General features: G+C 39.5%; 1 protein-coding gene across 7 annotated transcripts in view; it reads left to right on the top strand.

Annotated features, from left to right (window-relative positions):
* Positions 1-10,000, top strand: part of fryl (furry homolog, like) — a 621,684-nt gene that overhangs the window by 405,381 nt on the left and 206,303 nt on the right. For all 7 annotated transcript variants that reach the window (XM_051927632.1, XM_051927631.1, XM_051927630.1 and 4 more), the window contains one exon: positions 61-215. In XM_051927632.1, coding sequence (XP_051783592.1) covers positions 61-215 — 155 coding nt within the window. The remainder of the gene's footprint in view (positions 1-60; positions 216-10,000) is intronic.

Below are 10,000 nucleotides of genomic sequence, written 5' to 3'. Positions count from 1 at the left end.
ATTCAGAAAATAGTATAATAGATGTTTTTCAACTGCATTTATTTATTTATTTAAATATAGGTTCATCACTTGGGCTGTGAAGCAGTCATGTTGCTTCTAGAACTAAATCCAGATCAAAGCAATCTTATGTATTGGGCAGTGGATCGCTGTTACACCGGCTCAAGGCGTGTTGCAGCTGGCTGCTTTAAGGCTATTGCTAATGTATTCCATAACAGGTAAGTATTTTCCTGAGTTGTCTATGGTTGAACACCACAGGACTCTTTTAAAATAATATTATTAACATTAATTTAAAAATGTTTTGTAATAGAGCATAATAATTTTTATGATGTAAAATTGAATTTGTGAATTAAACTGGCAAAAATCTTGAGTTCTATGAAAGCTTAATTGACTGGACAGTTTTTCAACTGTATTGATGTATTTGAGTGTCTAATATATAATGGATATTGATATATACTGTATATATATATATATATATATATATGTATGTATATTGATATATACTCTGTGTGTGTGTGTATATGTATATATATATATATATATATATATATATATATATATATATATATATATCTATACTAATAAAAGGCAAAGCCCTCACTGACTGACTCACTCACTCACTCACTCACTCATCACTAATTCTCCAACTTCCCGTGTAGGTGGAAGGCTGAAATTTGGCAGGCTCATTCCTTACAGCTTACTTAACAAAAGTTAGGCAGGTTTCATTTCGAAATTCAAAGCGTAACGGTCATAACTGGAACCTCTTTTTTGTCCATATACTGTAATGGACGGGGGCGGAGTCACGTATCGCATCATCATGTCTCCTACATAATCACGTGAAATGCCTTGGGGCCGATCTGGAAGAAGGTAGCGCAGCGCCTTGATTTAAACGATTCCATGTCTTGGTGGGTTTAATACTGTGTAAGCATACATATTAACACATGTGCAATTAAACGTGTGAATTTACGGGGTGATTTCTCAGGCTTAAAAGCTCGCCTTTCATTAAAAAAGTAAATGCAAACTGTTTTTATTCTGAAGGGCACAAACCACGTTGCATTTTGTAATAATAGTTAATTAGTAAGGTCTATTAAGGGATACTTACAGAATGATTAGTAATGCCTGTGAATGCCGATGCAAGTAGGAGAATGGGCGTGAACAAAAGAACGAGTAGTAACATGTACAGTAAATGTAGCACAGCGTCTTGATTTAAACGATTCCATGTCTTGGTGGGTTTAATACTGTGTAAGCATACATATTAACACATGTGCAATTAAACGTGTGCATTTACGGGGTGATTTCTCAGGCTTAAAAGCTCGCCTTTTATTAAAAAAGTAAATGCAAACTGTTTTCATCCTGAAGGGCACAAACCACGTTGGATTTTGTAATGATAGTTGATTAGTAAGGTCTATTAAGGGATACTTACAGAATGATTAGTAATGCCTGTGAATGCCGATGCAAGTAGGAGAATGGGCGTGAACTAAAGAACGAGTAGTAACATGTACAGTAAATGTCTCTAAAGTCTGTCTATTAAAAAGTTATTACATCTTTCAATCCTGTGTATTGATTAAACTACGAACCTAACAAGATCACTACATGATGTCAGAAGTGGCGGATTGGAAGAGGAATGTGAAGAAGAGGTTCAGCTTTTGAACGAGTCTCGTGTCTGTGAGTAACCCGAAAACGTGGTCAGAAAGCGCTAAGACGTTCTAGCAAAAGAGAAAAAAAAATATGGAAGGATTACAGCCCCAACCAAATCTCCAGTTAAAGGGAAATGTAGCTGAAAATTGGAAAAGATTTAAACAGAGATTCGAGTTGTATCTTGCTGCGATTGAAGCAGATAGAAAAAATGAAAGCGTCTATTCTTCTACATGTAATTGGCGAAGAGCCGCTAGAGGTGTATAACAATTTTCAGTTTGAAGAAGATGGAAACAATATGAAATTGAACAAAATAGTTGAAAAATTCGAAGCGTATTGCAACCCAAAGTGCAATGTGACGTTTGAGCAGCACAAGTTTTTTACATGTTTCCAGAAAAGCGGCGAAACAATAGACCAGTATGTGACAGAATTGCGTAATAGGAGCTGTTCCAAGAAGAAACCGTCGAGACATCAAAGGACCAATAACCTCTAATCAGAACACTAACACCAGCGAAACAAATATTAATGAGAAAACAAGTATAAATCAGGAAAGAACATCTCAATTGCAAACACAATTAACCAGAAGATCAAAACGTCAAGTAAAACCACCAGAACGACTCATTGAGACATGTTGAGGATTAAAGGAACATTTTCAATTAAGAAATGCTGAATTCCTTTAACAGTTGTGCTTTTTATACATAGTTTGAATGCTGGATGTATGCCTGAAATGTTCTGGATAGTTCAGTTGTTTGAAGTGATAAAGTTTATCAAAGTAGCATTTGAAATGTATAACATTACTAAGCTTATAAGTACTGCCTTACTTCTCTTTAAGAAAGGAAGATGTAATGATACTTGATTTAAACGATTCCATGTCTTGGTGGGTTTGCGTAGCTTATTGTCAATATCTTTACACCTGTTTTTAAGACTTATTGACTGAAACGGGCTTTCACGAAAAAAGTTAGGGCTTTGCTACAGGATACACCCTCCACAAGTTAATGAAGTAAATATAAAGGTATATATTTCTGTTTTATTTAAACCTTTTAAGTTCGTATGCATAGCCCCATTTGGCTGTTTCAGTTTTTTTTTTTCTTTCTTCAGTAATATTTAATCTCCTTAAAGAAAAACAACATATGCATTTTACTTTTTTTGTATCTCTTTAGTAATATTTTAGTGTAAAAGGATAACCAGTATTTAAACCTTTTATGTTACTTTATAAAGTTATTTTACACAATGTTGAAAAATTAATAAGAAAGCTACATATTTTGGCAGCTGCTGCTTTAATTTTCAATGAAATGAAAAAAGCTCTCCAAGAGAAAACCTCAATGAAGAAGAAACAGTTTGCACTATCTAAAAAGGAGAAACCCTCATTTATAAAGGTTTGCTGCAGATGACTTAACTGAAAATAAATGAATAGTTCCTATGTGTATAATACATATTTATCTATTTGACTTATGCCTTTATTCCAGCAACTTGCAACATCTGAGGTACAATTTGTTACATTACTTTTGTTTTTTGCAGCACAGGCAGGTGAAGTGATTTCCTCAGGGTCACACAGTAGTGTCAGTACCAGGATTTGAACTGACAAGCTCCGGGTTTGCTGAAATATTACTGAAGAAAGAAAAAAAAAACGAAAACGGGCAAATGGGGCTATGCATACAAATGTCCATCCATCCATTATCCAACCCGCTATATCCTAAATACAGGAGCCAATCCCTGCCAACACAGGGCACAAGGCAGGAAACAAACCCCGGGCAAGGTGCCAGCCCACCGCAGGGCGCACACACCCACACACCATGGACAATTTAGAATCGCCAATGCACCTAACCTGCATGTCTTTGGACTGTGGGAGGAAACCGGAGTACCCGGAGGAAACCCAGACAGACACGGGGAGAACATTCAAACTCCACGCAGGGAAGCGAACCCGGGTCTCCTAACTGGCACCTTTCACTGCGCCACCATGCCGCCCGCATACAAACTTAAAAGGTTTAAATAAAACAGAAATATATACCTTTATTTTTACTTCCTTAACTTGTGGAGGGTGTATCCTGTAGCAAAGCCCTAAGTTTTTTCATGAAAGCCCCTTTCAGTCAATAAGCCTTAAAAACAGGTGTAAAGCTAAACTTGCAGCACCACTATTCAATTACACTTGCCTAACGCCTCTCCTAAGGGGAGATACTGTGGGATCTGGGCATCAGTCAAAGCACCAATCACAGGCCTGATTAGAAAGCGGGAAGCTGTGATTTGTCGTCTCCCTCCCATGTAACAATCATAGCCCGTGTTACAACGCACTATGTATGTATGTGTATATGTATATATGTATATGTGTGTGTTTATGGATGTGTGTATATGTATGTGTATATATATGTTGATATGTTTATATATATATATATATATATATATATATATATATACAGTGGAACCTCGAGATACGATCACCTCTGTATACGAGAAATTCAAAATACGAGGAAAGTATGAGCGAAAAATTCAGATCTAAATACGAGCATTGGCTCGCGTAACGAGCCACGAGCCAGGCTGTGGGTATAGCTCGCGGCTTAGCAAGGGGGCGTGGTAGCAGTTGCGAGCCGCGATCTGCGGTGTCTGCGTTTCTCACTTAAGTGCACAGGTGGGAAACTGCCCACATCCATGATTGTTCCTGTGGCTGATGGGCTGCAGCTGCCATGTCCTCCCCTCATATATAGAGAAGCGCGAGCCAGTTAAGGGGGAGAAAAAGTAAAAGGAAAGAGAGAGAGAGAGGGGGGGGGGGGAAGGCAGGCGGGCGAGTGAGTGCAGGCTCGCGTGTAGCTGAACAGTGAGCTGAACAGGCGAGCCAAACAGCTGAAGCAGGACGGTGTAGAGAAGGTCAGCTGCATTAAGAGTGTCTCGCCTGTTGCAGAACCCGCAGGTGAGACGCTAACAGAGAAGAAGCACCGGGGATTGTCATCTGTTTTTTAAAGACGGCATCCTTTTGACGTTTTAACCTCGTGTTAAAGGATTGTTATTCTTGTGTATTTTAAACCTCCACTTCACAACTGTTTTAAGGATTATTTATTTAAAGATTTATTGAATGCTCTACTGCACTTTGGACACCTGTTTTGATTCTTTTAATAATCAGTTATATTATTTACCAGTGTTATTTATTAAAGGTAGACTACAGTATATATAATTTATCAGTGTTATTTGTTAGGAAAATTGATTTTTATGTTAATATATTTGGGGTGCAGAACGGATTAACTGGATTTCCATTATTTTCAATGGGGAAGTTTGTTCTAGATACGAGAAATTCGCTATACAAGCTCAGTTCTGGAATGAATTAAACTCGTATCTAGAGGTTCCACTGTATATATATGTATATATGTGTGTGTGTATATATATATATATATATATATATATATATATATATATATATGTATATGTAGATATGTGTATATGTAGATATGTATATATATGTATATATGTATATATATATATATGTTTACATAACCTCTTTAACACACTACTTCTCCGCTGCGAAGCGCAGGAATTTTGCTAGTGTGTATATATATATATATATATATATATATATAAATTCACTAAGTCCATGGCAAGCAAGACAGAGCCCCGCCCACCAATTCTAAGACCATGGGATATGACGACAACTCACAGAGCCACGCCCACCAACTCAGACTCAACAACTCACCAATCACCGTGTCAGAGCCCCGCCCACCAACTCTTAAGACCATGGGATACGACAACAACTCAGCCACGCCCACCAGCTCGGATGCAACAACTCACCAATCACCGCGTCAGAGCCCCGCCCACCAACTCTAAGACCGTGGGATACAACGACAACTCAGCCACGCACACCAACTCGAATGCAGCAACTCACCAATCACCGTGTCAGTCGGGTTCGTCTCTGCTACGGTCCACATGCACCTCTGAGCCACGTTGACTTTTCATTATTCTTTTTGGTTACAACGCACGACCATGCATCCACCATCGCAAACTGTTTTACAGACTGCATACAGCGATTCGCATCCGCGACAAACATGCTTCTTCTTAGAGGTTCCTGCAGGAACACGAAAAATGTCTGTCTAAACGTCTGTCTACAAAATTTCATACCATCTTCTTTATATATATATATATATATATATATATATATATATATAATCCACTAAGCAGCCGACCAGGGCTCGCAAGAAGCAGCACCCAAGACAGACCATGTGATATGCACGACAACTCACAGAGCCACGCACGGCAAATCTAAGATCATGGGATCCTTAAAAGAAATGTAAAAGTTTAAAAAAACACAACAATAGAAAAACACCAACTCTAAGATCATGGGATCCTTAAAACAATCCTTTAAAACTGAGGTTAAAACACAATGCAGGAAGCAGTCTTTAAAAACCAATAAGCCCAGTGCCTCTTTTTCATTAGCATCTCACCTGCTTCACCGATGCGGACCCTGCAACAGGCGAGACGCTCTCTCAGCAGATGACCTTCTCTGTGCCTGACTCCACTACTGTCAGTCGCCTGACCGATCCTTGGCTCCGGTCGGCTTCCCCTGAAGTAATCTCAGCGGAAGCGACCACAACTACTACTCCCCCGGGTGTCGGCCAAACACCCAGGCTGTCTGCTCAGCTGCCGCGAACCTGCTCTCGCTCGCTCTAACGTACCGGCTTTCTCTCTCTCCTCACTTGCTCACACACTGCACAGGTGAGAAACGCCCGCAGCACGACTCCACCCGGAAACCGTTTCAGCCACACTACCACGCCCCTCTCTACGCTGTGAGCGCAGTGATTATTTATTTAAAAACTAGACATTAAGCCCGTTACAATAATGGGCGCTAGAACAGTAGTCCATAAACATTAGTAGGAACAGTCTATATTAAATGGCAAGGGACCTTTTACCTCATTAAATTTTTTCCGTAAAATGCCTGTAATTTTCTCTGACAGTAATACTGGCTTTGCTGTCCGTAATATGCATTTAATTTTCTGTCACAACAGTGGGCAATCAGCAGATTCTCCCCAGCAACTGATTTAATGTGCGCGAAAATAAATCTACTTTTAAAAGTCATTGTATTGTAATATCATGAAAAAACGTATATTTAGGAAAACCCCATCAACGACTGACACTTCACACTTTCCGGGGCCAAGCTTCTTAATTGCAAATCTGACATCCTCAGAGTGAACACTTGCACAACAATGTAGAAGCTGGTCTCCGCGTCTCAGTACCCAATTGGATTTTTCGTGTTTTACACTCTTGCACAACAATGGGGAAGCTGGTCTCCGCGTCTCAGTACCCGATTGGATTTTTCATGTTTTACACTCTTGCACAACAATGGGGAAGCTGGTCTCCACGTCTCTGTACTCGATTGGATTTTTCGTGTTTTATGTTTTAGGTCTTACCTCATTTACCGAAATCAGATTGGGTCGGCCGCGCGATATTTTATAGGTCCCGCCCTCTCTGTCTTGTGTGACGTGTCAGGCGGCCTTTGAAACATCGCACCGTGCCCCGTGCATGCGCACTTCACCAGAAGATACACACACGGACACTGGACGTACACAGGGGTTTTATTAAAGAGGATGGCCTTTTGAAGAGGAGCTGTAGACCCACTATACCACAGGAACACCTGTGACATTGCCTTCACATTGTTTTCCTTTTATTTCTGATCCCGTCGAGCAGATCAGACACCCAGGCAAACAACACTGAATAATCAATGGCTGCAACTACTTTGCCCGCCCCCAACTCCTCACCTGAGTTGCTTTCGTCTGTGTTCAGCAGTGTTTCCCAAACTCGGTCCTGGTGAACCCCTGTGGCTGCAGGGTTTTGTTCCAACCGGATTCCTAATCATTGACAACACCTGATAGCACTGATCTCATTTAATTAGCGTTTTTTTTTTTTTTATTCGACATTCATAAAAGCACAGCAGCATGGTTTTTACGTTTATAAGACATTTTGAAATATTTCTGCTTTTGCTATAGATTTAAATGCTTAATAATAATAATAATAATACATTTTATTTATACAAGGCGCCTTTCAGGAAACTCAAGGACACCGAACAACAATAAATAGATAAATAATTAAATAAAAGACACAATTATAAAAAACTTAAAACATCAGAAAATCTAGAAATTAAAACCAAACAAAACCATTATAATCAGGAGGAAAAAGAAAAAGCCATTTTAAACAGATGCGTTTTAAGTTTACATTTGAAGGATGAATATGATTTGATATTTCGGAGATCCGCAGGCAATGAATTCCAGAGCTTGGGAGCAGAACGGCTGAAAGCTCTGCTCCCCATGGTGGTTAGACGGGCGGGAGGAACAGTCAGATGGGTGGAGGAAGAGGATCTAAGGTTACGGGATGGAATGGCAACATGAAGAAGGTCAGACAGATATGGAGGGGCGAGGTTATGGATGGCCTTAAATGTTAATAGTAGAATCTTAAAATCAATACGAAACTTAATCGGGAGCCAATGAAGCTGCTGCAAGACCGGAGTAATATGGTGAATAGATGGGATTTGAGTGATGATACGTGCTGCAGAATTCTGGACTAACTGAAGCTTATGAAGAGATTTATTCGGGAGACCAAAGAGGAGTGAATTGCAGTAGTCCAGCCGAGAAGTGACAAGACTATGAACAAGAATGGCAGTGGTGTGAGGAGTGAGGGAGGGGCGAATACGATTAATATTACGTAGGTGGAAGTAAGCAGACCGGGTGATGTTATTAATGTGAGATTGGAAGGATAGAGTACTGTCGAGGATGACACCCAGACTCTTGACCTGAGATGATGGGGAAACAACAAAGTCATCAATAATAAGAGAAAGATTATTGGTTTTGAATAATGAAGATTTTGAACCAATGAGGAGAACCTCAGTTTTGTCACTGTTTAATTTGAGAAAATTCGAAGAAAACCAGGATTTAATTTCAGCAATGCAGTCAATAAGCGAGGGTGGTGGAAAAGAGGAGGTGGGATTACCAGCAAGGTAGAGCTGGGTGTCATCAGCATAACAGTGAAAATTAATGTTATATTTGCGAAAAATATTGCCAAGGGGAAGAAGGTAAATAATAAAAAGAAGAGGTCCCAGGACAGAGCCCTGGGGCACACCAGAGGTAACAGCGGTGGGTTTGGATGTGAAGGTTTTAAGTTGTATGAACTGAGTGCGGCCTAAGAGGTAGGATCTAAACCAATCAAGTGGAGTGTGAGTAATGCCAATCAGAGATAATCTATTAAGGAGAGTGGTATGACAAATAGTATCAAAGGCCGCACTCAGATCAAGGAGGATGAGAATAGTGATTAGACCGGAGTCAGCAGCCATAAGGAGGTCATTAGTAATTTTAACAAGTGCCATTTCTGTACTATGAAGGGGGCGAAAACCAGACTGGAACTTTTCATATAGATTATTATGAGATAAATGGGTGTGAAGTTGGATAGCTACTATTTTTTCAAGAATTTTGGAGATAAAGGGCAAGTTAGAAATGGGGCGAAAGTTATTGAAATTAGTAGGATCAGCACCAGGTTTTTTTAATATTGGGGTTATAGCAGCAGTTTTAAAAGATGAGGGAATAATACCAGTAGTGAGAGAAGAGTGAATGATGGCAGAAATGAGAGGGACTAGAGAGGGGAGGCAGGCTTTAACCAGAACTGTAGGCAGGGGGTCCAGCTGACAAGTAGATGACTTGGATTTGCAGATGAGATCTGAAATTTCAGAGGAAGTGGGAAGCTGGAAAGAAGAGAAAAAGTGAATAGGCGAGTGTAGTTCAGAAGGAATATAGAGAAGATCTGGACCAAGGTGCTGATGTATCTTTTGGATTTTCTCGTTGAAAAAAGACATAAGAGAATTACAGAAAGCAGTTGAGTAAAGGTGAGATGGTAAAGAGTCTGGAGGTTGTGTAACATTATTAAGTAAAGAAAACAAAGTCTTGGTGTTACCTGTATTACGAGTAATTAACTGAGTGTAATAATTAGACTTGGTTTGAGCTATACAATCCTTATAATAGAGAAGATGATTTTTATACATCTCTTTGTGGACAAACAGTCCGGATTTTTTAAACAACCTTTCAAGTTGCCTGCCCTTAGCTTTCAGAAGCCGAAGTTCAGGCGTAAACCAAGGGGCAGAAAAAGAAAAAGAAACAAAATGGGTTTTTAGCAGAGCCAGAGAATTAAGAATATCATTAAGACAGGTGTTATAATATGAGACCAGTTCTATGGGAGTGGATAAATTATAAAAGTCCATTTGGGAATCGATTCTAGAAAACAGCAAATTCAAGTTAATATTCTTAATGTTGCGAAAGGCTATGAGACGTGGAAGCTTAGGAACAGAAAAGGTAAGTTTGGCATTGAATGAAAGAAGAAAATGGTCGGTTATAGTGAGTTCATCTGCTGTGAG

The sequence above is a fragment of the Erpetoichthys calabaricus genome, chromosome 5, assembly GCF_900747795.2.
Source record: "Erpetoichthys calabaricus chromosome 5, fErpCal1.3, whole genome shotgun sequence".
NCBI lineage: Eukaryota > Metazoa > Chordata > Cladistia > Polypteriformes > Polypteridae > Erpetoichthys > Erpetoichthys calabaricus.
Note: the sequence above shows the minus strand (reverse complement) of the source record. Positions and strands in the feature narration are given on the sequence as shown.